This window comes from Dichomitus squalens, assembly GCF_000275845.1.
Source record: "Dichomitus squalens LYAD-421 SS1 unplaced genomic scaffold DICSQscaffold_11, whole genome shotgun sequence".
Taxonomy (NCBI): domain Eukaryota; kingdom Fungi; phylum Basidiomycota; class Agaricomycetes; order Polyporales; family Polyporaceae; genus Dichomitus; species Dichomitus squalens.
In genome coordinates this window covers 156,655-181,183 of record NW_006766893.1, presented here as the reverse complement: position 1 = coordinate 181,183, position 24,529 = coordinate 156,655, and the positions used below count along the sequence as shown (strand labels likewise).

Genomic DNA, 24,529 nt, shown 5'->3' with positions numbered 1-24,529 from the left:
CGTCGTCCTTCCTTTTCCGTCATCACCTCTTTTCGAATACATACCGGTACCCCACTCGCAGCGGCAACGCGCCCGGATACTCCATGCAATGATCCATGCTCATGCTCAGCAGTTCAATGATCTGTATCCTTGCTTCAGCAAAGGATCGGTTGGACATGATGGGTTGGCCCGGTTGTGATATGCTCCGACGATGATGTCGGTCTCGGCTTTGCTCAAATTTCTTCTTCGCACGTGTATTCTCTGAGGCCCCCAATTTTGTCGAGTTGTTATGGATGATTACCGCACTTTCGCAAGCTTAACGCGGGTTTTTGATGAGCAAGCCGGACACATAGTCGACACTGCATGATGTTCTGGCCTGACACAACATACACTTTCCCCTTCTTTTGGTACATTGTACGGTTACCGTTCACAGAATCCCGACCGAGTTCTTTCCAACCCTCCACGCTTGAGCGCAACAAGTGTGGACCCTATTGTCGCTCAACGTTCATCCTCTGCGCCCCCAAAGTCCTGCCCCCTCGACTGTTCACGAGCCGGTGTACTCGACCGTGACGGTGGACCCGGAGGCAGAGACGGATGTCAGCACGCGGCTGTTCTGCTCCATGTTGATGATGGTCGCGCCCGAGGGGCCCTCGGAGCCGCTGGAGAGACCGGCAGAGGCGCCAGTGAAGGTGACGGTGCCCCAGTTGGCGAGGGGGACGAGCGAGCTGCCCTCCTCGAAGTCCTCGACGATCCACTCCGCGTTCTCCTGGCAGAGCGCGGGCTGGCCGGAGAACGTGTGCGACACGGTCTGGCCGGACCGGTGGTTCACGAGCGTCGCCGTGCCGCCCGTGAGCGAGGTCGCGGTGACGGTCGCGGTGATCGAGTCGCCAGAGCGGACGCTGAACCCGGTGAAGTCCGTCGCGAAGTCGGGGAACCACTCAAACCAGGCTATGTTTCCGATGGACCGAATGCGCATGCGCGGGGGGGGAAGGGAGCTACCGTCAGCGGTCGTTGTGCGGCAGCTCTGTGGGAAAGACTCTCACCATCGAAGGAGGTCGAGGAGCCAGAAACGGTGAAGTCAACACCAGTCTGAAGGATGGCACTGCCGCAGGTGTCTCCATCGATACCGACCCACGCCGAAGCGGAGTGAGTGCCAGAGCTGCCCGAAGGCTCCTTGGGGGTGGGAACGGTGAAGGTGCCAGTTACGGACTTGAAGGTGTTCTGAGAAGATGTGTGAGATCTAGTCAATGCACTGCGGCGAGCGAAGGTTACGAACAGATCCAGCAACCAAGACGGCGCCCGACCAGTTGCTGCTGAACTCGGCGTGCGTGGAGTTGGATCCAGCCTCAGCCGCGGGACGCGCAACCACCTGGTTAGGGCGGCCCTGGTGGGTGAGACCAGAGGAACGACGAGCAACGCGCTGTGCCAGACGCTCCTTGGACGTCGGGATGGCAAACGCCGCGGTGGCGAGGAGAATCTGGCAGAGGAGCGTCGCAGCGAACATGGTGAGGGCGATATTCGTGAAGGGGCTGGACGAAGAACTGGGTGGATCCCGAGCTGAGGAGATGGAGCATGTCCCTCGAACATTTTATACCCCGTTGCCAGCGTAGCAAACGACCCAGACCTCCCCCGCATAGGCCGCTGTTGTCGGCGAATGGCTTGGCAGGTGTTGGAGTAATCATCAAACGCCTGACCGAGAAGATGACATGGGGCTCGATGGACAAACCTTGTGCTTGGTTGGTACGCCCAAGTGGCGACACGCATGGTTCTGTGGCTTCTGCAATCACTTGACGAGGCATAGGCATGCGTTGTGCTTCCACGAACAGGTTATGCGTTCACACCGACAGGTCGTAAATAGGCCATGCATCCTTGACGAGATTGAGCCCGTGACCTGGCCTGACGTAGAAGACCATATCCTCGGTGGAACCTGATTGCAAATATAGGTTCTCAAAGGCCACTTCGTATTCCGTATACGCCATTATGGCACTTCTGATAAGCTGTTTGACGGATACCGGGAATCCCAGGAAGCCCAGTTTCGTGGGAGAGTCACTGTCGACATTCTCAGCGTTCAATCGAGCGCGTAGGACCACTATGAGAAAACGGCTGCCACGGCCGATGCTTACAGTTAACTCCGGGGGAGGCTTCCCGCAAGGTCGTCCAGCCAAGAGTCTCGGGTTGAAGAAGGATGCGCACGGCCATGAGGCGACATGGCTGCCAGCACACTGCCCTGCTGTCGTGCGATAAGGCATCACATGCACGTCGAAGCTATCTAGTAGCCACATTGTTCAGCTGTCAGAGAATGTTCTCGTTGGGCAGTTGAACATGCATTCCCTTCCGAGAAGACGCGAAGGTTGAGCGATCTGGGTGGTGGGGCTAGATTCAAATCATATACTCACCGCCCCCTCTCGAGCCAATCTGCTACGCGTTCTGCACGGTGGCACCTCATGATGTGTGCCAAGACGAGAGTAGGCTATCGTGGTGAAGAGACAAAGCTTTGTATGGGTTCTGTAAACAGTTCTCCTTGCCATTCCTTGCAAATTCGGCCTGACGGTAAGTCCTGCTTGAGGCAATAGAGGTAAACTTAACTACAACATCGAAAGGGGAAATGTCCGACTTACTTACGTTCTTCACACGGAGACGGGGACGGAGCGGTGGCAATCGAAAAGGCAATGCGACAAAATGACGGGATTCCGCGCTTTCGGCCGGGCGGATTTCCTTTCGACGTGAAATGGCCCCAGAAGAGACGACCCTCGACCATCTCACTGCAGCTATGATGACAAGTCGAGGGTTTACCGCGAGATCATTGTAGAGTGCTCATGACTTGTAGACGGCGATGCTTATGCCGGCAGCCCTGTCCAGCCTATCTCGAAGCCTTGTCAGGAAACATGCTTGGGGCTTCTCGAACGGAAGGCTCGTTGAACAATTGAGATCGCTGTTGCTGGCTCACTGATCGGCATATCGTAGCACCAGAATCCGCGGGATCACGTACTATGATCATTCTCACATGAGGCAACACGAAGAATATGAGGGTCCAAAAGCCGATGGAAGTGAAAGACAATAGTTCTCACCGGATGCACTCGTTTGAACCCGGCTATTTGCTCGTGTTTTTAGGCCCGCGGAAGACGCCGTCTCAGGGTTTCCTGTCCTAACCGCTAGGAACCGCGATGGTCAAGCGTAGTGCACTGTCTAACCATCACATTTTCACCCGCAAAGGCTCAGAGGTACTCACATTCGATGCGGCTTACAACTATACTCTTACGGTCCTCGGCGCGATTGGCAGCGGTACATCCTGAGGATAACAAATACGAACAAACAGGATCCACCGCGCGTCCGAATTGCTGCGGTAATTGCTTTCTCGGATTCTACTGGTAGTACGGGGACGGCGACTCTTCAGTACAGAACTCGTGCTATCTTGAGTTCGTTCATTCTAGTCATATCTCAAGCATCTCTGTGCTTCCTATTCCGACGCTCACGTCTCCTCGTGGTTGCAGACATTCACCCGTCTCTATGGCTCAGTAAGCGGGTCCAGCTTGAGCCCAGTGACAAGCCTATGTTTGTTCGCGCTGTAATCAACAGGCTGTCATGGCCACCCCCAGCCGCAAACCGCATCGGGCGCCGGGAAGCACTCTGTCCTGGCATTGGCACCACCAAATCAGTGAGACGCGTCTTTTACGAACCTCACCGGCAGTAATAGAGTCTCTCATGAACAAGGCAAACAAAATGCTTCAACCCTTACTATCGTCTTGCAATCCTCAACCACAGACTATACTGAATTTATGGTACTGCGGGACGAACCGCTACGCTGCATTAGCGCGCGTGTCCCTTTGGTGAATCAACGGTAGCTCGTTAAGGTATGTTAGCTCCTGTGGAGTCTAGGTGCAGATTATACATCTCAGCAGTAGCATACGCTTGAGTGAACTCCATTCGTGACGCTACAATGAATGGGTAGAAAGTCTCAGCGGGAGGCCTCCATTTCCAAGGCCGTGCATAACTGAGGCGAGATTAGTGTAATGCTTAGTCGCAGGTATATTGGTGTGATATCTTCTTAAATCATCCGAGCTAATCGTCCTTATATCCTCAAACAACGCATTCGCACCAGGACAACGTGGACGAGATCGTCGATCACGATGACAAGTCTGGGGACGGTATCCAAATAGGGAGGATAGTTCGCACCGCCGTGAATAGGTTCGGCCCAATCCCCTCCCCCCGAGCATGGGAATGTGGGGTATGGCTGGTCTTGAGACGAATCACAGACCACACCGTGAGTAGACCAGACCTATCCAGAGGTCTTGCAGGTGACTTGGATCACGGTGCATGTTGCTGATAGTGATTCAAATCACCTCAGATCACGCCAGCAAGCAGACGAGTTCGTCCACGCGGACCGCAAAACGATCTACGCTACCCTACGGGCGACAATATAGCCCGAGCTCATACCAGCTCACATCCTGCACATCTACTGCCCTACATGGATGCCACGTCAACGAGCTTCATGTTCTCCCTACGTGTACGGACGTGACTTCTTGCGAGAATACTGCGAAATTCTCTCGCGCGGACCATTTGTACTCGGCGATTACGGGCCGCTGTCTGGACTCTAAATCTGGCAGCTCTCTATTTCAGGCCTTCTCTTTCGATGTTTACCGTGACGATGCGAAATGCATTGTGAGGTACGGACAGTTGGCGACACGAATGGGATGCAGTCCGATGGCAGGCGACAGTCAACTCGATGGCGGGACGTGGTTGGACAATGCTAGTGAGTTACTCTCGGTTATCCTCGAGAACCTCCTACACAGGCCCGCACTCCGGCTGCGCTGCGGCACCCACTGAAGTTCTTTGCATTCACTCCAACGCGGTTCTGCGCACAGACTGAACGCTGATCTCTCGCTTCTATCTCCCGCACGTCAAGAAAGCAGCGGACATCGCCTAATTTCCGAGGTGGACGTCCTTCCATGTATGTGCCCGCCTCCCTGTCGCATCGCTTCCTCACACATCGACGCCTTCATGAGGTGCTCTAGCTAGACAGCATCCCGCCCAATGGCGGTATCGCCGTACCGGACTGGACCGCTGCTCAGCTTGATTTGGTGTTAAAGTTTCCCCCGACAACCAATAGTGGAATTCGCGCGTCACACGAGGCTTCCAAGCTCGTTCTCATCTCAGAGGACGTTCACTGCATAGGCGGACAGGATTACGGCGTAATACTTAGGCAATCTCTCCACGGCCAAAGGTATAAAGAGGGCACCGTTGGGTCGCTGCTCAGCAAGCCTCCAACGGTCTTCAACTCCTCACCACCACAACCACTTTCACCACTTCTCATATTACAATGCCGCCCAGTAGTAAGCCCGCTCGCGGTGGTGCTGGTAAGTGGTTATTCTGCGGTTTCGTCGCCCACGCCAACGACCGCTGACACCGGCTTGGGCCTTACAGCTAGCGCCAACAAGACCACCCCCTCCGATGCCTCGCGCATTCAGTCCTCCCAGGTCAGCCCAGGCCCTTTCTTGCACTTCATCGACGCTTTTCTTTCTATGGGTTTTGAGCTCATGCACATCCGTCTGTAGGCCAAGAGCGGGAATGACACCGGCAAGGGTTCCTTCCCGTCTCGCGTGCAGTCCGCTGCGGCGAAGAACGCCGCAGGTTCTCCCCCCAGCTCCAAGGCTGGTGGCAAGGCCCCCAAGGCGTAGTCACTCGAGACTAGCTTACTAGACGTCACTGTACGAGTATCGGATGCACAAAGTAGACGAGTCAGAGCAATATTGTATGCCATTGGAAAACACCATTATCATTGTCTTGGGCCAAGTGTCACGGATGCGACATGACTGTGTGAACCCGCCGACTCATGTTTCCCTCAACATATACCATCGAGACGTCGTTGACGCTACCTGTCTCCCGTCTCACCGACATGCTAGTCCGGCTCGCCTGCCAATCCGGACCTTTCAATCGACCGTCAGGCAGATCATCTCTAGGTTCGGCAATTTGCCACAAATCATCGATGGCGGCCGCAAAGATCATTGAGCGCGATGGCTCGCCCTTCCTCGAAGTGGTTAGACGAGGTAGTCTTGACCGTAATAATCGGCAAGCGCCTCCAATTCTGAGCCTGCAAGTGTAGCTGAACACAGACGATTCAGCTCCGATGGTAGCACACGGGGCAGGCGAAGGGTATAAGTCTATTTCCTCCGTGTAGCAACCCAGCACCCCATTACAAGCACGGCGAGTGTCGACGTCCATGTCCTCGCCTTCCGTACAAACGGTCGGCCGACCTCCGACTGAGGTCCCTCTCCTAGCGCGGCCAGAAAGACATGCCCATTGATGTCTCCGACTGACGCGACGAGCCCTGACTCCTTCTCTTGGTGAACGCCTAACTCTGCTGTTTCAGACGTGATTTCGTCGAAAGAGACGCGGGGTCTTGGCGATCCGTTCAGAGGAGGGAGGACTTCAACCTGGGCCACGCCACCGAAGAAGTCTGTAACAAGCGTGTCGCGAAAATCGCGCTCGAAGAGATCCGACCGGACGCCTGGATGTGAACGAATCTTGACCGGATCGTACGTGTTAAACTGTAGGAACATGTTCGATAAGATGATATTTGGTTGGAGATCGGATCACGTACGAGATCCTCCATGGTAGTCTGGCTCGTCTTGTTGATGCCTTCCATGAACTCCAGGACGTAGTGCGTGTAGCTGTCGATGACTGCTACGCCGATGTCATAGTCATTCTCGTACTGTGTCGAGAGTAAGCGAAGCGGAAAGACGTTGCTAGAGTTGACCACGCGCACCGAATAAGAGTTCTCATGGATGACCGAGGAACCAGTCGCGAGCACGTTGGGAGAGTAGAACTTTGAGTACATCGTGTTCGCTTGACAGGTATCGATCATGAAGAATAGCTCGTTGTACCTGCCGGTCGTAAGTACTTGCAGTATCTCGCAGTAAGTCCCTTATCGACTCACCGTTTCTTCTCCCACATCTGGGCCACCGCATCCGCGATATCGAATGCGCTGATCTCCTCGTTGTCTTGGAATTTCAAGAATTCGTTCCCTCCGTGTCCCGTCATGAAGATGAACACGTTCGAGCGGTCATCGGTCAACAACCGCTTCGAACGAGGTACTGAGGGCTCCACGCGACCTAGTAGAGGGTACACCATGGGGGCAGGTTGCGAACATTGTGTTGAACATGAGCAAGCCCAGGCATTCTACAGAAGACATACCCGTCAGGACGCGGAGGAAATTCTCGACTGTGACCTCATTCCCGCGGTAGTCGACCTCGATATTGTCTCCGTATAGGTCAAGATTGCGTCCCGGATTTGCGTAGACGCAACCTGGGAACTTATTCCGTGGGTTACACGCTGCGTCGTCTGCGAGCATTAAGATGATATTTGAATCGGGGATACCGAGTCGTTTCACAGTGCGGTACCTTGACGACAATGTAAGCGTACACGTCTTGCCGCTCTGTTTGATGCTACATCGCATGCGACATAGCATTGGGAGCAAGGAGCACATACATTCCCAGCGCGTTGGCCATGTGCTGGTGTCCTCGTCAAGACCAAGTTGTTCCGCCGGAGACAGCGAGTCAACGCACCCTGTAATTGAACCAATATCTCGACGCGCACACCAGCACGGCCCAATTGTTGGTGTGCGAAGATCCCTGCCTACCAAGGGATCCAATAGGTTCTTCTCGAGCTCCAGCCAAGAATGTAAGACATAGGAGTAGAATCAGACGAAGTGCCAGCATCCAGACGTATAGGTCAGATTGAGAAAACAGAACAGATGGTGGTTCAGAGGCAATAAGTTATAGGGTAAGAGAGCAGACAGTAGATGAGAGCAAGGTACTCCCGACGGATGTAAGTTGGGATCAGAAAGCGAACCTGCTGGGCGCCCTTCCGACCTCTGCTTAGCCGCTAAGTTGCTAGCGTCGCGGCTCGCCTGCTGATTTCACTGTTCTTATCGTTCCAAAGACATAGCGTAGTCATAGCGGACATTGAATAACGCATGCTACAACTCGTACATCCACGGTTAATTCTTTCCATATGGAATTCATGAACATGTACGATGAACATTAACATAGCTACGCTGATAGGTACAATGAGACGATGAGGAACGATACAAGGATGCTAGCAGACGTAAGGATGCTTCGAACGGTACTACTCGTAAATCAGAGTGGGTAAGTGAGAGACGAAACGAGACTGAGAGTAAATGGAACACATAGCAGGAGGATATGATGGTAATACATGCACGACAAATGAGACACAGAAACGATAGTACCGCAAGAGGGCATGGAGCATACTAGTGCATGGATGCCACAAGATGCTAGCGAAGGAGAACAAGAGTGTACATGGGATGAGCTATGATCATCGGAACTCGCGCAAGAGTGCCTGCATGGGGAATGATGAACGATGTTGCACACGACTCCGCGCCAAAGCCATCTTCCTCTCGCCCGCAAGCTTGTTGATCGAGTTCATGAGATCGCTCCGACGCAGGGGCTCTGTGGAAGTGTGAGTATATATGACTGATGTCATACACCCTCAATTGACACGTACTCGTAATATGGTCGTCCATACCAGCCTGCAGACACCTCTCGCGGTCGCCGATCACTGAGTTCAGATTTGGTTATACACGGCTAACAGCAGACAAGGTTTCGAATGCACGTACTTGCATGCGCTGTGAGCGCGATGATAGGAGTTGGCTCCAGGCCATGGGTCTGCTCGTAGGTCCGGATGAGTTCCGTGGCTTCCATACCGCCCATGAACGGCATAGAAACATCCATCTGGAATAGTGCGCAGGACAGCAGGCTTAATGTCTGACACAATGAATTGGATGGAATGGTCGAGACTCACGAGAATGACGTCGAATGGCCTGTTCCTTTGCACGCGGGCCTTGAACGCGTCGACGGCCAGCTGACCGTTCTCGGCAATCTCGACCTGATGACCATACTTCTCGAGGATCTTCACAGCAAGCTTCTGGTTCACCAGGTTGTCCTCGGCGATCAGGATATCGTACGGCACGTCGTTCTCGGCCACGACAGGCGTTACCGTATTTGACTCTAACGCTGAGATCAGCGCTGAGGCGAGGTCCTGCTCGGAGACAGGTGTTGTGATTTGAGAGGAGATGCCGTTGTCCAGGCACCACTTCACTATATGACGAGTAAGTAAACCTTAAGAAATAGAGCACAGCAGAAGGTGTGCTCACGGTTCAATCGAGGGCACGATTCCTGCCGATATGAGCGGGCCGTCAGTGCTGTTCACAGATTATCATGGAAAACAAGTACCGGTGACAGCAAGACGATAGGGATATAACGCAGGTGCTCGTGCTCGCGCAGGTTCTCAGTCTACGAACAATGGCATGAGCAGGCTAGCTTCCATAGAACAATCTGCTATACATACGACGCTGAGCGAGTCGACGACAATGGTGTCGATGTGCGGGCAAGTCGTCTTGTCGGCAACCTCCGCCACTGAGTGTACGACATACGGCCTGAGTCCGAGCTCAAGGACACGTTGGACGACACCGGTGCGATCGAACATGGTATCGACGAAGAGGATGCTCCGCTTCTGGAAAGGTTGCATCTTGGCTAGTGTGGCCTCCATCGAGAGAGGGCTGATTTGGGACGTGATGGTGAAGAAGAACTTGGACCCGTTTGCGACCTCCGACTCTACCCACATGTTACCCAACATGAGGGTCACAAGGCGCTTTGAGATGGATAAACCAAGACCGGTACCGCCATATTCCTTTATGATGATCAGCACGAAGCTCAATGATACGGATCACTGGAGAGGCTCACTCGGGTCGTGGAGCCATCGGCCTGGCAGAACGTGTCGAAGATCATGGTCAGCTTGTCCTTGGCGATACCGATACCAGTGTCAGACACGCAGAATTCCAAAGTCACGTGCTGGTCGTCCTTAGCGAGTAATCTGCAGCTGAGAGCGACGTGACCCTTGCGGGAAACCTTCGAAGGCGTGAACTTGATCGCATTGCCGACCAGGTTTGTTATGACCTGGCGCAGACGGAGCGAATCGCCAATAAGCTGGTCGGGAATGTCGGGGTCGACGTCGTAGGTGAGATCGAGCTGATTTTGCGAGGCGCGGACAACCAAGGTCTTGAGGATGCCGAAGACTGTCTGCCGGATTGAGTAAGACACTTGCTCCATGGTCATTCGGCCGGCTTCGACTGTAGGCAAGGATAATCAGGATAGAATTCCATAGAGATACCGATGGACGCACTCTTCGAGATATCCAAGATATCATCGATGATCAATAATAAGGAGCGGGCCAAACTGTGGACTAAGAGCAGGTTCTCGCGCTGCGACCGGTTCAGGTCACTATCCAGGGTGAGCTCCGTCATACCGATGATACCGTTCATTGGTGTCCTGGTAATCACAAGCTCAACGATCGGAAAAAAGAACCGATAGCGTGCGTGACAGCAACATACCGGATTTCGTGCGACATGTTGGCCAAGAACTCAGACTTCGACCTGTTCGCCAACTCGGCCGCCTCCCGAGCAGCGGTGTTCTTCTGTATGCTGTCGCGCAAGTTCGACACCATTTGGTTGATCTGCGTTTTCAACGAGTCCATCTCTCCGCTCGCCTCAACCGTGATGAACCGGCTGAAGTCGCCGTCCATGGCCGCCGCGGAGATCTGCGCGAAGCCCCTTACTTGCGTCGTCAAGTTGCTCGCCATGGTGTTAACGGACATCCTAAGAAAACCCGGGGCCATCAGCATACTTCGCGAGACCCACAGGCATGACGAGAACAACGTACGTAATCTCCTGCCAGATACCCTCAACGTTGCCAACCTCGGCCTGACCACCCAGCTTGCCTTCGGTACCGACTTCGCGAGCGACCTTCTTGACTTCGGCGGCGAAGATAGCCAACTGGTCGATCATGCTGTTGATGGTGTTGACGAGGTCGAGTATCTCTCCGGAGACCGACACGCCCATGACCTTCTGTGTCAAGTCACCCATGGCGACAGCACGCTGGATAAATGTGGTCAGAGAAATATCCTTACCTCCAAAGGCAGTCGGGGACCTACCGTAGCCAAAGCAATGGTCCGGACTTGTAACGTCAACTGCACAAGATGTTCAGACACCATACAACACAGCACTGCCAAGCCACCACTTACGTTGGCCGCCATGACGTTCACGTTGTCCGTCAAGTCCTTCCAGGTACCGCCGACGTTCGTAACCTGCGCCTGGCCACCCAACAGACCCTCCGTGCCGACCTCCTTCGCGACACGCGTAACCTCGTCCGCAAACAGACTCAAGCTCTCCGTCATGCCATTGACCGTCTCCTTCAAATCGAGCATCTCCCCACGCACGTCGACAGTGATTCGCTTCGTCAAGTCTCCGCCAGCGACGGCCTTCGTCACCTCGGCGATCGACCGCACCTGGTTCGTCAAGTTCATCGCCATTAAATTTACGTTGTCAGTCAAGCCCTACATCGCCCACAGATGTCAATCCGATCGCCTGATGCGCCTGATCGAGGTAATGAGACGTACCTTCCAGACGCCTTGCACATCCGGGACCGAAGCCTGACCACCCATGATGCCCTCGGTTCCTACCTCCAATGACACCCGAGTAACTTCGCTAGCCAATGTCGATAACCGGGCCACCATCTGGTTGACGGTCGTCTTCAAGTCAAGCATCTCCCCCTGGACGTCAACGTTGACGGTCCGACTCAAGTCGCCGTTCGCGACGGCCTTCGTGACCTCCGAGATGGACCGTACCTGGTCCGTCAAGTTCGTTGCCATTTTCTGTACCCATCGCCGGGTTGAGCAACGAAGCGAGTGATAAGTCAACAAGCGAAGCACGTACGTTGACGTTCCTGGTCAAGTCTGCCCAGGTGCCTTGCACGCCCTCGACGCGCGCCTGGCCGCCCAAGATACCCTGTGTACCGACCTCCAACGCGACCCGGGTGACCTCCGATGCAAACGCGCTCAACTGGTCCACCATGGAATTAACGGTGCGCTTCAAAGTGAGCATCTCGCCCTCGACCTCAATGTCGATCTTCTGCGTCAAATCTCCGCGCGCGACGGCTGTCGTCACCTTCGCGATCGACCGCACTTGATCCGTCAAGCTTGAACACATCCGATTCACCTGGGCCAGCCATTGCGGATCCCGAATATGAGCACAAGCGTGATCAAAATCAGCGCTTCGGGAGACACTTACATTCCGCGTCAACTCTAGCCATACTCCCTCTACGTCCGGTACGTGCGCCTGCCCACCCAACTGCCCTTTAGAACCGACTTCCATTGTGACCCGTGTGACTTCTGCCGCTAATGCTCTGAGCCGGACGACCATGCCGTTGACAGTATTCTTGAGTTCCAGTATCTCACCGCGGGCGTCGACCTCGATTTGTTTGGACAAATCGCCCAATGCGACCGCTTTAGTGACCTTTGCGATAGACCGTACCTGGTTTGTGAGATTTGCCGCCAACTTGTTGACGACGCCCGTGAGCTCGCGCCATGTGCCTTCGACGTCCAAAACGAGTGCCTGTCCGCCCAATTTGCTGCACGGCTGGTCAGCATGCGGTGCGCGTGGAACTCCGCCAGAGAAGATGCAGCGAAGAGGGATGAGGACATACCCTTCCGTGCCGACTTCCTGAGAGACGCGAGTGACTTCCTTTGCGAATTGTCCGAGTTTGTCAACCTGGGGGGACGGGCGTCAGGGCGTTATGGCACGCAAAGGCCGATCTACCCACCATCGCGTTTATGACGTCCTTGAGCTGGATCATGACCACGCCCTGCACGGGCACCGTAATCTTCTGCGACAAGTCGCCGCGCGCAACGGCGTTGCAGACGCGTGCGACATCCTGGACCTGGGTCTTCAAAAGCTTGAGTTCGTCGACCGCGCTCATTCCGCTCTCGAACGCCGCGGCAGCGAGCGGGCCGGGGGGCACAACAAGCGGGGAGGAGACGTCGCCTGTAGACATGTTGACGATCTTGGAGATCGTGGCTGTATCCGTTATAATTCTACCACAACCGGGGCACGACACATGGTCGGCCTGGACCGAGGGGGGCGCGGAGGTGGCATTCGTAACGGGCCGGCAGATCTTGTCGAGAGGATTCACAACGCCGTCGAGGTTGATAGTCATGCCGTTCGGGGTGCGCAGGTTGCCGTTGCTGGAGGTGTTGCCGTGGGGGTGACGAGCGCGCGGAGTAGGCTGGCTGCTCCCGGAGCTGCCTTCGCTCGTACTGTCGGACATTTCGACGTCCTTGACAGAGTCGTCAAGGGTACTGGGGATGCTCTCGACTGAGCTCGTGGGGGTGAAAAAAGGGGAGACTGACGATGAGCGGTGCGCAAAGCCATTAGACTCTGCGGACGAACTGTCTGTGTGGGATGAGCCAGAGCTCGATATGAAGGGACTGTCGCCGACGCTGCGACGCTTCTTGGACTCAGGCCCACAACTCTCTGCATCTCGGATGGCGTTCAGGGCCTCCTCGGCGGTATACATGCGGCGCGCCATGGCGCCGAGAGAGCGGAGGATGCTCTCGATCTGCCAATCGGTCGGGCCGTCATATTTGGGAATGGGCGTCGGGAGGGCAGGACCAAGCTCGTAGACAGATAAGAGAGCGACGAGATGTGTGAAAAACGGATGTTGTGAATACTGAGTTATGGACGCCATCGTCGCTCAGGACGGAGACGACGATGGGCACGACAGAGAGGAGGAGGGAGAAAGCGACGGCGGAGAGAACATCCCGGCCCAACTACATATTATTCTTCCTAAGCTCGTCTACAATTCGCACGCGCCCGTCCGTTACCTGCCCCCTCGGCGCCCTCCCCCGTGCCTCTTGCCTTCTCCTTCTGCACCACTTTTCGACGACTTATTGTATCGCTGCTTTGCATAATATGCCGTCTACGGACACAACGCAAGGCAACGACTGCAGGGTCGTGAAAGATATCTGATACACCGCAGAGCTATCTCAGACGCCCGGGAGTGGCGCACTGCGAGGACCTCGGACACCTGGATACAAAAGGCTTCAAGCAGCCATGCCGTCTGGCCTCAGTGAAACAACGAGGCGGCGCCCAAACGCAGCTGATCAGCTCGGCGACGAGTTGCTCCGCTACCACTTGCGAGATGCTTACTTAGGTCAGTGCATTCTGCATGTCAATAGCATTTGCAAGCTAAAGCAGCTGATACAGATAGAATCAGTCGAAAGACTCGAGATAATCACCTCACTGTTAGATGCCTTCCTGCACATACCATGCAGACGTGCCTTTAGTGACTTAGGTACGTATTCGTCGCTCCGCTAGCAGACTTCTATCAAATTGCTGGCGGCGATTCATCAAAAGGTTGATTGTCAATGCAGTGCTCCATGCATAACGGCATCTCGGATGCTTGCAGTCGGGTACATAGCGGGCGGGACGAACCACCTCGAGGCAGTGAGGTCGGGTATCTTGGGGTGGTAGAAAAACATCCCTCATATCGCATCGTTAGGCCTAAGAAGAGTCATAGATTCTCGCCAGACTACACAGTCTCAGCCAACTACGTACTTTCCTTACCCCCTGTTATATGATGTACTCGTGCATCCTGTGCTCACCACAATTCAGCAGGAATATATGTTGAGACGGTCATAGGGGCCGGGTTGGGCTGGAGAGAGGAACTCATAGCATTCTTCCCTGCTTGCATCCCATGCCCCATTCCCATTCGTATGTCCCGACGTTCGCGTCCTAAGGGAACATAGAACAGGTTCGAAGATTCGTCCCCCCGCCTCATCCGAGGTCTGCATGCGCCGAAAAGAAGCATCTCAGGCGGCGGCAGCGCAAGAGCCATACTAACCGACAACGCTCACGCTTCGTCGCTTGTTGAGTTACTATCTCAACCACAGGTCGTCCTGCGGCAACCCGAGACATGATGATCACTTGCATTCTCGGATATGAACGTGCGCGTGCTTGCCGGTCGGCGCATGATGCACGATCGCCAGTTGATCGCTTTACAATAGAAAGAGAGTATGTATTTTTGCGAGAGCCCGGGCCACGGAACAGAGGCTCGGAGTGGAGATGCGATCGCTCGATATCGCGTCGACTGATACCTGGCCGTTCCAGGGGAGTGTCTGGCACTCCGCATGCTCCACCTTTCCTCGAATTCCGGACGATTGTAACTGTACTCTGAGCGACGCAAGAATAGCCTAGGTAATTTGGCCCTCCCATGTGTGCGTACATAGGTCAGCGGCCACATGTTCACCAAATTGGAACTTCATCTTGTACCCTCGAATCCTTGTCTCGGTTTAAAACACCGGCGGCTCTGAATGCTTACTTATTGTGCTGGAGCTCTACTAAGCATCCCCGATCAGTCATGCGACTTCCACTATGCACAGTAGTGCATCACGCGCATACGTCATGCTCACCACCCCAACAACCCGCCGTGAGTCCGACGGTCAGTCTGCTGGTAGCCGTCACAACAACAGCAGAATTAGTGTACGTCACCCCATCGCTAACTTGAATGTCGCACTCTGGACAGACTTATCCTGAGACGCTGATTTTCGAACTGGCGACTGACGAAAAATGCGGGGGACGTAGTTAACGACGGTCGTTGACCACAGATCGACGGCCCTGAGACGGGACATAGCACTGCGCATGGGAACGGCTCACCCGAGTTCTCTCTTAGCCGTCGTGCCTTCCGGAAACTGTCGAAGACTCGACGTGTCGCGTCCGCCGCCAGTGACTTCGCGAACGACTGGATGCACGGAATTGCCCACCTGAGAGACAGAGGCGGTTACTAGATGGACGTAGATGGTATGAGATATACTCACCGCCTTGCGTCTTGGTGAGCAGAGAAGTTGTTCTCATATTGTCTTGCGGCTTCTTCAACCTGACGGAAGATGCCATGCAACACAGGTGGGTCACAGCCGTCCATGTATGTTAGCATTCTAAAATGGGGTTCGCTGGTATGACGGAGAGCTCCCAATCGCCGCCTCCGCCTTCTCAGTGCAACTTGCACCGCACTCCGCAGATTCAGGTACAGGATGATCTCGGAGACTGCCGGTGCCGTGTCGAAACCGAGAGTGTTGTGGTAGAGTCCGAGGGCTCCGTCGGTAAGTAGTCTCATACCAAGAACCGTTCGCAGCGAGGACTTTGCGCCGAACCTACGTCAGTAGCGTGCATATCGATTTTCCTCAACGAGGGCAGCAATCCGGGCCTTCGACTGATGGGAACCCCTTTCTGTCACATCCGCCGGCGCTACGCCACTATTGCAGCCATCATCGCACGTACTTACACAAGGCCTGTCCGGGGTCCCCACCTCTTGGTACTGCGGCCAACCATCCGCGATGCACCCGTAGACGCTCGACCACTCGGGCAAGAATTGGGTCACCTGTTCACTAGTGCAAGCGATGCCGCTCGACGAGGACGATGGGCTGCCCGTAGAGTGTGCGACAGGCCCAGAAGCCGGACCACGATGCAAGATAGAGGTTGGTCAAGGTTTCCAGTGGACTTCTCCATCGGAACCGGGTACTCACTTTTCGGATTGACAGGGCCGATAGCCGAATGGATTAAGAACAGGCATGGCGTGCAGGACAAGCCGCAAGGGGCCGGGGACAAAATAGAATGATCAGCGAGAGCTCTTCTTCCTCTACGAGCTCGGCATTGTCTATGCTCCATACGCGCCAAGCTCGAGAGGAAGAAGACGTCCGGTTGGGAATGCGCAGCGAAGGAGCGTCCACATCGACATCCCGTGGTGGCTCACATGTCGCTCTATCACTCACTATTCGTGATCTGTACACGGCGGAGATGAGCGTCAAAGATGACAGGTGAATCTATGTAGACGAGCTGGGATCATGATAGTCTCGGCTCCAGACGTTCTTCAGCCTCTCTGCCCCAGCACTCGATGCGTCGCTGCGCTCCGCAAGCCTCGGGAGGGAGTAGACCAAAACAGGAAGGCGAAATTGATGGAACGAATCTCGAAAAGATCTGGAGGGGGGAAACGAGCGCCGGGGGAGAGAGGCTTTAGAACGTCTGGTGTGTTTCGGGCTCGGCAGAGGGCATTGTGACAGGCGGGTCACCGGTCCATGGTCCGTCGTTACATACGTGACAACATCACATCGGAGGCGCACGACGGGACGGAGGGATCGATGTCGCGCACTCGTTCTTCTGTCTGCATGTAACTATACCTCCACTATGCTTGCGGAAGATGAATATCTAGCCTTCGACAATGATCTCGGGGAATTTGATCCTGACGATTACCTGGACTCATGTATTGAAGAAGTGGATTCCTCACCCCCTCCCCTTGCCGACCCTCCTCCTCGCACGCATGCGCGCTCCACACTATACGAGAACTACACCCGCGCGCTCAGCAACAGCATGGAGGCTGGTGGGATGTCTCTCGAGGATCGCGTTCTCGCATGTATCGATTACATGAACACAACAGGCATCAATCTTTTGGTAACAGCCTCGCGCGTAGTCTCGTGACCAGACGTTCGGAGTGTGAAGCGGATGCGAAAAATCGGGGGCATCCGGACACTCGAACGTCTGGTGGCTTTACCCCCGTGACTCCCCGCTCGGTGACCTGTGTGACATATCGACACCCATTTGGGGCAGTCCGAGAAAGCCGGAGGTCGCCCTCAGTGTGCGATGTGGCGGCCTGCTGTAGACGACCATGCAGTCGCTCGAGCTACTGACCATGAACCCCTTGCGTGGTGCGCGCTCGTCCACACGTATTGTAGAGCACCCTGCGAGAGATGCATGATATCATTGCTAAGGATGCCTCTTCCCATGATGCCTGCCCCCCTCGAAATTACCCGCTACAACCTGTGATGGAATTGACAGGAGTTCAACCACCGCTGGTGATATTACTCTGGTGCTGGACAGAGTGCAGATCTGAGTGATGATACTCCCATAGAAGAGAAGGAAACCTCAAAGGGGTACAAGCCCAAGGTGACGGGCATCAGTGGACACGGCAATAGGTGCATCACACTCCTGAATTCAGACACATTATGTTATCGGGTTGCGCACACAAAGAGAAGTCACAGTGTATTGCCTATAACAGAGACAGAGGATTACAGGGGGATTGACTGCTTGCAGATATCATAAGTAGTGCAGAGTAGGCTCAGCGCAGCTCAAAGATGGCGGGAGATAAGCATGCAGGCGCGCACGCAAGGACAGCTCGGACTCCCGGAGAGAGGGCAGGGAGGTCACATAGGTCACCGAGCGGGGAGTCACGGGGGTAAAGCCACCAGACGTTAAGGTGCTCGGGAACCTCCGATTTTTCGTTCCCGCTTGGAGCTCCGAACGTCTGGTCACGAGACTACCTCGCGCGATGCGGTGTCGACAGCCCTCACGTGCCATTAGTCAGCCCACGTGGTGTGACTGATCGTCACAATGCCCTCTGCCGAGCCCGAAATGCACCAGACGTTCTAGCGGTACTGTCTGTAAGCGCTAGAACGGATGGGAACGAGACTAGGATCATGAGACATTCAGCGACAATCGTGCGCACTCAAGATTACCACGCTGAGCTCGAGTTTTTTCTTCCACTCCGACTCCAGTGACCAGTCAGAGCGCAAGATTACCGACCTGAGTGATCTGTTCACCGCAACTCCAGCAGCGTAGACTGGCTATCTCATGCAAGGGCGGTCGAGATCAGGCGCTGTGGCACTGGCAGTACTAGCTCTCGTCACTTTGCGCCTATTTGCGCTGCGTTCTCTCCCTGCCTATCCTCCAGGGAAGATATCCCATGGACTGTTATTGTAGCCTGTAAGAACGCGATACAAGGAACGGCCCCGGCACCTCTGTCTGCGGCGTGGGAACTGAGCCAATCTGCGATGTGATGTGCAATGTTTGTTCGATCTTGACCGGTTGCGAAGTCTGTTCGGACATATGTACATCGTGCGACATGCAAATGACGACTATGCACATATCTGTTGTATGCAAGAAATGTGTTCAAAATCCCACTAAACGTGTCTGACGAGTTCCTCTACGCCTGCCTTGCTTGTAACAACAACAGCTCCCGTCCCCAGGTCATCGACAAGCATGTCCCAATCGGTGGCGCTGTTATCATTGACAACAAAATGCTTTGCAGCAGTCGAGGAAGGGTTCGTCATAGGACGCCCGCAAGTCTGGGGACGAACACCCAAGTGTGTATCTTCAAATTCGTTCGTAGCAGTGTGTAGCGAACTCAGGCCACGTTCGGTACCTCGGGTTAGAGTAGGATAGTTTTAGTTTTCCCTGCAAAATCGCCGTAGCCGCTCGGGGACCCACTCCCATCGCTGAGCGGCTAGGGCGATTTTGGCTGGTAAACTAACCCCATCTTGATCCTATCCGACGTACCGAACGTGGCCTTATATTTCGTGTTCTACCGTAAGTCATGTCCGTAGCGATGATTTGGAGACCTCAGATGTCTGAGGAGAAACGAGTAGAACATGACCACATGTGGCCTACCAGCCTGAGTGCTGATCGCGATTCGCCTTCTGCGATCTCTACAAGGACCAACTTCAAGTTCATACTGGCAATCTGCAGATAAAACTAATTCTGCAGCGCCAGCTGTTGATCATGAACGGCTCGTGTACTAAGGTTCAGTCAAAGGTGGACATCTATGCCGTCTTTGCTGAGATAGTCGACGGTCCTCGGCCAATCAACTGCCAGATCCAGAGCCTTGTGACTGGCAGTTATAGACTCAGAGGCTGTGGTGACACTTCACTCCCGGGAATGAACAGACATTGCGCACAAGGCCACATCTGTCCACCGCGTGGTTTCGGCGCACCACTACCTAGTCAAACGGTGCATCAATAAGAGGTCTCTACTTCCCCCCCTCCCAGCAGTATAGATACATTGCTCACCATGATTAGAGGCAACTCCGATACTTCGTACCCATCACAAGACAGCCAAGCCAAGCCAAACTAATCGCATGGTCTCAAACCCAAGATCTACACTACGCTTTGAAAGGTCCACCGTGTCATCGACTTGATGTTCGCAGTAGCACAGCGAGTAGTCTGCCAGGTAAGTATTGCAGTGCAGGAACTTGGAAAGTGTGCTCAGATTGTCATTTTTAAATGTCAGAACACCAGAGTAGACGGCAGAGGTTCCGATGCCATCGACAACAGGGCAGACATGGAGAACAGCGGTCTTCCTTCTCTTCTATCAGTGGTATGGATCGTTCCACGCTCATTATGGGCAATCGCAAAAATCAAACCCCAACGTCCCACTGCTTCTTCAGACATACCATCCCACAGCATCTCCTCATAGCCTGCACCAGAATCAGGCCAGTGTGAATCAGTCTCGCCCTAGCATTCAGAGCGGACACCAACCGCATCATCCCTCTCAACAACACTATAACCTAGTAGACCTGGAAGTGGACAACACAGGTGTCCCACCGTCTGCCCAGCAAGGTCAGTACTGCAAACGCATATGTTTTTCCCTAACGTTGACTCCTCCCAGTAGTTGTGGTCGGCATCGAGGATGGGACTACTCTTCCCGAGGCGGACACCACCGGCCCTGATGTTGTCCCCCGTCGAGACCCTTTCCTGATGGCGAACCAAGGCAGTGAACTGTCAGAACTCGAAACCACTCAGGAGCGCTTCGGCGCCTCTGAAGGTACTGTATTGCGATCTCAGGCCGCCAATGGTGCCCAAGCCGGCTGGGAAGGTGAGGTGAAGTTCTACATCTTTGCGTGCATGGTTAGCTTACTATAGCGATACACAGCCTTGCCTGCAATGGAAGCCACCGTAGACGAGACTCTCGATGCCGTGGAATTGCGTTGGGTAGGGTCCGAGTTCATCTACTTCCTCGACATACGTGATGGTCAGCGGGACATCAGCGACGAGTGAAGAATGGAGTTTCGCGCCGACATTTGGTGCAAGGGCGCCGTGCGGACCTGTGAAAGATGGCAGGTGCTGCTTCCTAAGTTTCAGCACAAGACAGAAGCCTCGCCACGGTCGAACCCGGAGGAAGGTCGGCTTCCGAAGACACGAATCCGACATACCCCGTGGCACGTCCTCCCCCTCATCAATCTGCAAATTTTGAGAAGCGGCATGGGGTGGCGTGGGCGTATTGCGTGCGTCGCAGAAGCTGCGCAGTGCTCGCCACGTTGAATGCCCTGCACTGCATAGAACTGTGAACACGAAGGGTGGTAGACGCGAGATTCAACCGCTAGATAGCGTGCCGATAGAAGTTGTGGAGAAGGACGCCTGGAAGGGGAAGAGAACGAGCCTCGTCGTCAGCCGGGCCACAGCAGCACTTCGTACATAGCATGGTAAATGAACGGGGTGTGTGTTGTGGAGACTCGAAGGCGTAAGAGAGCGATGCGTACCAATCGTCTATGTCTACTTCGTCTTCGACTCAACGACTCAAGAGGCCACGGGAGGCAGTTCGCATGAGAAGAGGGTCCTGCTTCAAAGTCTTCGCACTGGAAGGCAACTCGATTGTCAAAAGACCATGATGTGGGGTCGCGTGCTCTGCCCGCCTGACGACGAGAGGGCCACGTCGTGTGAGTCTCGGGGACACGAGCAAAAGGCAGCATCGCTGTCGAAGCCGTCTCCCTAGAACACGACAGCGTTTTGACCCCACGGGACCGTGCTGCACGACGGTCAGCCCAAGCTCGCGGTCACTTTCGAATGAAGAGATGACATACGACACATCCCGTATCCACTTGCTCGTGTGCTGAGAATGGTTCTGTGGCACGCCTGCGAAGTCAGACTGTGCCGCATGTCGTATGTTCGAGCGACGAGCGACGATCTGGGGTTGAAAGCTCCATGTATTGAGTGGAGTGCATTCGCGCGGCACACCGCGGCTTGGCATTCAACAATCCAATTTGAGTGCTGTCGCCACAATGGGGAACCTATTGATAGCGTGTAACCCTCGCTATTCGTGTGGGCCGCGGGAAACGGTAATAGTGAGGATAAGGGTCGGCAGCGTGAGGAACGATCACTAACCTTCTCCTGCATGTGACGTCCGAATTCGCCACGCAAAATGAACACAGACAGAACCGTCTCCGAGCTCCGTACTCCAACGGTGCTTGTGCTGAATTTGTCTGTGTTGTTCTCGGGTTTCCGGTCCTGCTCGCAGTCCGAATCGTCATGACGAGCGGAGTATCAAGAGCAAAAATATGACAGAACACAAACATGCAAAACATATGTTCTTCGGACAACGGATAGCGTCCCGGAATGAACAAACGGCGCGACTCCCACCGTGACATTTCTCCGTTAAATCACCATGAACGTAGTAGCTTAATTCGGCTCCTAGAAGAACCAGCTTGTCTGTAAGTCAGGGGGGGCGTGTGTCCGGAGCAGGGGAGCGTGAGATGATCTGCAGACAGCTCCGGATGCCTCCTGACAGCATTTGCAGGCTTCGCCAAACGCCACCATGCCATTGCCCTCAATCGAAGCGTTGGCCCCACTCCGACTCCCAGTTATGCCGCCCCATAACTTCTACTGACAGCGATGTAGGAAGAGAATGGCACTCATGGAGACGAGGGTACAGAGACGTGCTGGAGCATCACCCAGGCTCTTCATGTGGAGCGGAAGCCTGACCGAAAGGACGGTATATGAACGGGAATAGTAGGTGCGCACCGCAAGTATCAAGCCTACCTTGTCTTGCTGGCATCGGCTGAGCTGATAAGACTCGTCGTACGTGTACAGACAACCGCAGCGACAGCAGGCGATGTCGAAGGGAACGAGATGATAACCAAGAGTGAAGCTATGGTGCAGTTCACTTAAACGCCGCCACTTTTGTACACCGTTAAGCGCCGCCTTATAAGTCCTCCAAATGCTCATGAAATCGCTCCATTATGTGTCAATTGCAGGGAATTGAACAGAGACACTGATCCCCAAAGGGAATTTTCCATTGGGTCAAAACTGCCGAAGACGACCTTGCCAGTTCCGCCAAAGCACGTGATACCGGCGTCTATTCCCCAAAGGAGTAATTGGATGATTACATAATACTATAGCACGTCCATCGCCTGTGCCAACTGCTCTGGGACACGGCGATGGGACTTGTACCTACGCGAGCTAAACTCTTTAACCTTTTGTTGTGCCTCCCGCGCTCCAAGACCCTCTGCATAGGCGTCAATAAATCTCCAGGCACGGTGTTCCCATTTTCGGATGAGTTCGAGTGAAACCGACCGCAATGCCTTCGGCATGTTTTCCCGGAGTGTTTCGAAGCTATAGTCGCAGTTCTCCCGGAGCCAGTTCTTTACTGCACCCCAGAAGTACTCTATGAAGTTAATCTCACAGTGGAACTTTGGCAGAAATATGCACATATGACCTATGGGCAACTCAGACCAAGTTTGTGAATTATGGTCAGTTAACTCACCTTCGTTCTCGATGATCTCTTGTACCCTTGACTTCTGGGCTTCGAAATCTGGTTGCCGCTCAAGAATACGCAGGGCACAACACTCCACAGCGTCTTCTTGGCAGCCGCCCTTGCATTTCATGACAAGCCTCGTCTGCCATAACCCCCGTTCCATCAGAACAGCCCTCATCCCCTTCGGCTGGTTGGGGTGCTCGGGATGATCGGACGGGAAATTCATCTGCTGCACAACTTTCTCACCATCCCGTAGGTACCATCCATCTCGCATGCGAGGCTGTGCACCGCCCGGATTCATGTTCATCTTCGATGCTCGCAAAGCATCCGAGGCATATACTGAGTGGCCCTGTGAATTGTCGACAAGAATGCATGCAATGTGCCCATCTCCATGTGCCTTCCTGAATGCCGGGAAGAATTTCTCAGTCAGCTAAAAATAGCATGTGAGCATCTCTTTCGGAAACAAGGATAACTGTAACAAGTACTTGTTTGCAGAAAAGCTCGCCGTTCCAGAAGCCCTCGTGGTTCTTTCCATACTCCAGACTGACACTCGCTTCGTAAAGCCACCCAACTGTCGAGCAGATAAAATCGCTCTGATGCAATCCCCGCCCAGGTCCCTTCTTCTTGAGCGGAGACTCCCCATTGAGAAGCCAGCTCCAATGTTTCCCGTCATGCGCCTGAGCCACCATCTCGTCATGCGCAACGAGCACAAGACGAGGCTGCATGAAAATCCCATTGGACCCAGGATCGGGCTTGATTTTGATGTCCACTGCGCCGACTTTGAACCGAACGAGGCGCTCACGGATCCTCAACATGGCTGGGATAAAGCGCTCTTTCCGATCCTTCAAGACGTCAGGTCGCTCATGGCCATCGTAATAGATTGCCTTCCGATGCTCAGACCAGGTGAAACCCTCACTGAGCAGCAGGCGGCGCATGGTCGATGTCACAGTTTTCTCGTGCCACGTGACCTGGGGGTCATGTGAACCAGGACAGACGCTCACCTCGACCACGGACAACTCGTATCGGAAAGTGGAGGAGCCAGGATCGAACCCAGGGCCTTGAGGGGTCCGGGAGCGCCCATCTTCACTCACGGACAGGTGACCTACATGCCAGCAGGGGGCGCTTACTCATGAGCAGGAGTCCGGACTTGGCATGACTCAGGTGTTAGTCATGAGGACACCATGTGACAGGTCAGGAGACAGGACACGAGTCAGCAGACTCTGACCAAGCAGGGACAAATAGGTACCTGGTCTGTGCACCGTTGTAATTGTATAAATAGTAGGGGGTCTGAGGCAGGGAACCTCAGACTTGATCTTCTCGTCGATCCCCCATCTCCTCTGTAGGTAGCTA

General features: G+C 54.4%; 8 protein-coding genes across 8 annotated transcripts in view; 2 read left to right on the top strand and 6 right to left on the bottom strand.

The window, feature by feature from the left end:
- Positions 1-356: 356 nt before the first annotated feature.
- Positions 357-2,027, bottom strand: DICSQDRAFT_180308 (acid proteinase). The gene is made up of 4 exons (XM_007365126.1): positions 1,706-2,027; positions 1,256-1,637; positions 1,023-1,200; positions 357-927 (listed from the first exon to the last, which is right to left on the bottom strand). The coding sequence occupies exons 2-4, from the start codon at positions 1,481-1,483 to the stop codon at positions 524-526; spliced, it is 810 nt and encodes a 269-aa protein (XP_007365188.1). The 5' UTR covers positions 1,484-1,637; positions 1,706-2,027; the 3' UTR covers positions 357-523.
- A 3,363-nt stretch (positions 2,028-5,390) lies between these two features.
- DICSQDRAFT_59472 (uncharacterized protein) lies at positions 5,391-5,654 on the top strand (the record flags this gene model as incomplete). The annotated part of the gene is made up of 2 exons (XM_007365125.1): positions 5,391-5,453; positions 5,532-5,654. Coding segments are annotated over 2 exons (186 nt in total), but the record flags the coding sequence as incomplete, so codon positions are not given.
- Positions 5,655-6,137: 483 nt separating this feature from the next.
- Positions 6,138-8,006, bottom strand: DICSQDRAFT_146723 (uncharacterized protein; the record flags this gene model as incomplete). Its single annotated transcript, XM_007365124.1, has 8 exons — positions 6,138-6,524; positions 6,578-6,688; positions 6,743-6,860; positions 6,914-7,088; positions 7,171-7,376; positions 7,465-7,487; positions 7,542-7,607; positions 7,968-8,006. 8 exons carry the CDS (start codon positions 8,004-8,006, stop codon positions 6,138-6,140), a joined length of 1,125 nt encoding a protein of 374 aa, XP_007365186.1.
- Positions 8,007-8,310: 304 nt separating this feature from the next.
- On the bottom strand, positions 8,311-13,043 carry DICSQDRAFT_59151 (histidine kinase; the record flags this gene model as incomplete). Its single annotated transcript, XM_007365123.1, has 18 exons — positions 8,311-8,444; positions 8,500-8,553; positions 8,612-8,726; positions 8,797-9,092; positions 9,149-9,170; positions 9,228-9,287; positions 9,343-9,684; positions 9,738-10,123; positions 10,177-10,322; positions 10,385-10,648; positions 10,713-10,927; positions 10,984-11,019; positions 11,074-11,385; positions 11,449-11,703; positions 11,765-12,046; positions 12,119-12,458; positions 12,534-12,598; positions 12,651-13,043. 18 exons carry the CDS (start codon positions 13,041-13,043, stop codon positions 8,311-8,313), a joined length of 3,717 nt encoding a protein of 1,238 aa, XP_007365185.1.
- Positions 13,044-13,355: 312 nt separating this feature from the next.
- On the bottom strand, positions 13,356-13,574 carry DICSQDRAFT_59352 (uncharacterized protein; the record flags this gene model as incomplete). The annotated part of the gene is made up of 1 exon (XM_007365122.1): positions 13,356-13,574. A coding segment is annotated over one exon (219 nt), but the record flags the coding sequence as incomplete, so codon positions are not given.
- A 3,491-nt stretch (positions 13,575-17,065) lies between these two features.
- On the top strand, positions 17,066-20,706 carry DICSQDRAFT_169509 (uncharacterized protein; the record flags this gene model as incomplete). The annotated part of the gene is made up of 4 exons (XM_007365121.1): positions 17,066-17,329; positions 20,136-20,268; positions 20,321-20,524; positions 20,582-20,706. The coding sequence occupies 4 exons, from the start codon at positions 17,066-17,068 to the stop codon at positions 20,704-20,706; spliced, it is 726 nt and encodes a 241-aa protein (XP_007365183.1).
- Positions 20,707-21,021: 315 nt separating this feature from the next.
- On the bottom strand, positions 21,022-22,073 carry DICSQDRAFT_146721 (uncharacterized protein; the record flags this gene model as incomplete). Its single annotated transcript, XM_007365120.1, has 4 exons — positions 21,022-21,066; positions 21,189-21,454; positions 21,510-21,739; positions 21,811-22,073. 4 exons carry the CDS (start codon positions 22,071-22,073, stop codon positions 21,022-21,024), a joined length of 804 nt encoding a protein of 267 aa, XP_007365182.1.
- Positions 22,074-22,817: 744 nt separating this feature from the next.
- The window catches only part of DICSQDRAFT_59364 (uncharacterized protein), a gene marked incomplete at both ends in the record, with an annotated part of 9,659 nt that continues 7,947 nt past the window's right edge, over positions 22,818-24,529 (bottom strand). Inside the window, 3 exons of the mRNA XM_007365119.1 lie at positions 22,818-23,066; positions 23,349-23,609; positions 23,665-23,868. Of these exons, the coding sequence (XP_007365181.1) occupies positions 22,818-23,066; positions 23,349-23,609; positions 23,665-23,868 (714 nt within the window). The remainder of the gene's footprint in view (positions 23,067-23,348; positions 23,610-23,664; positions 23,869-24,529) is intronic.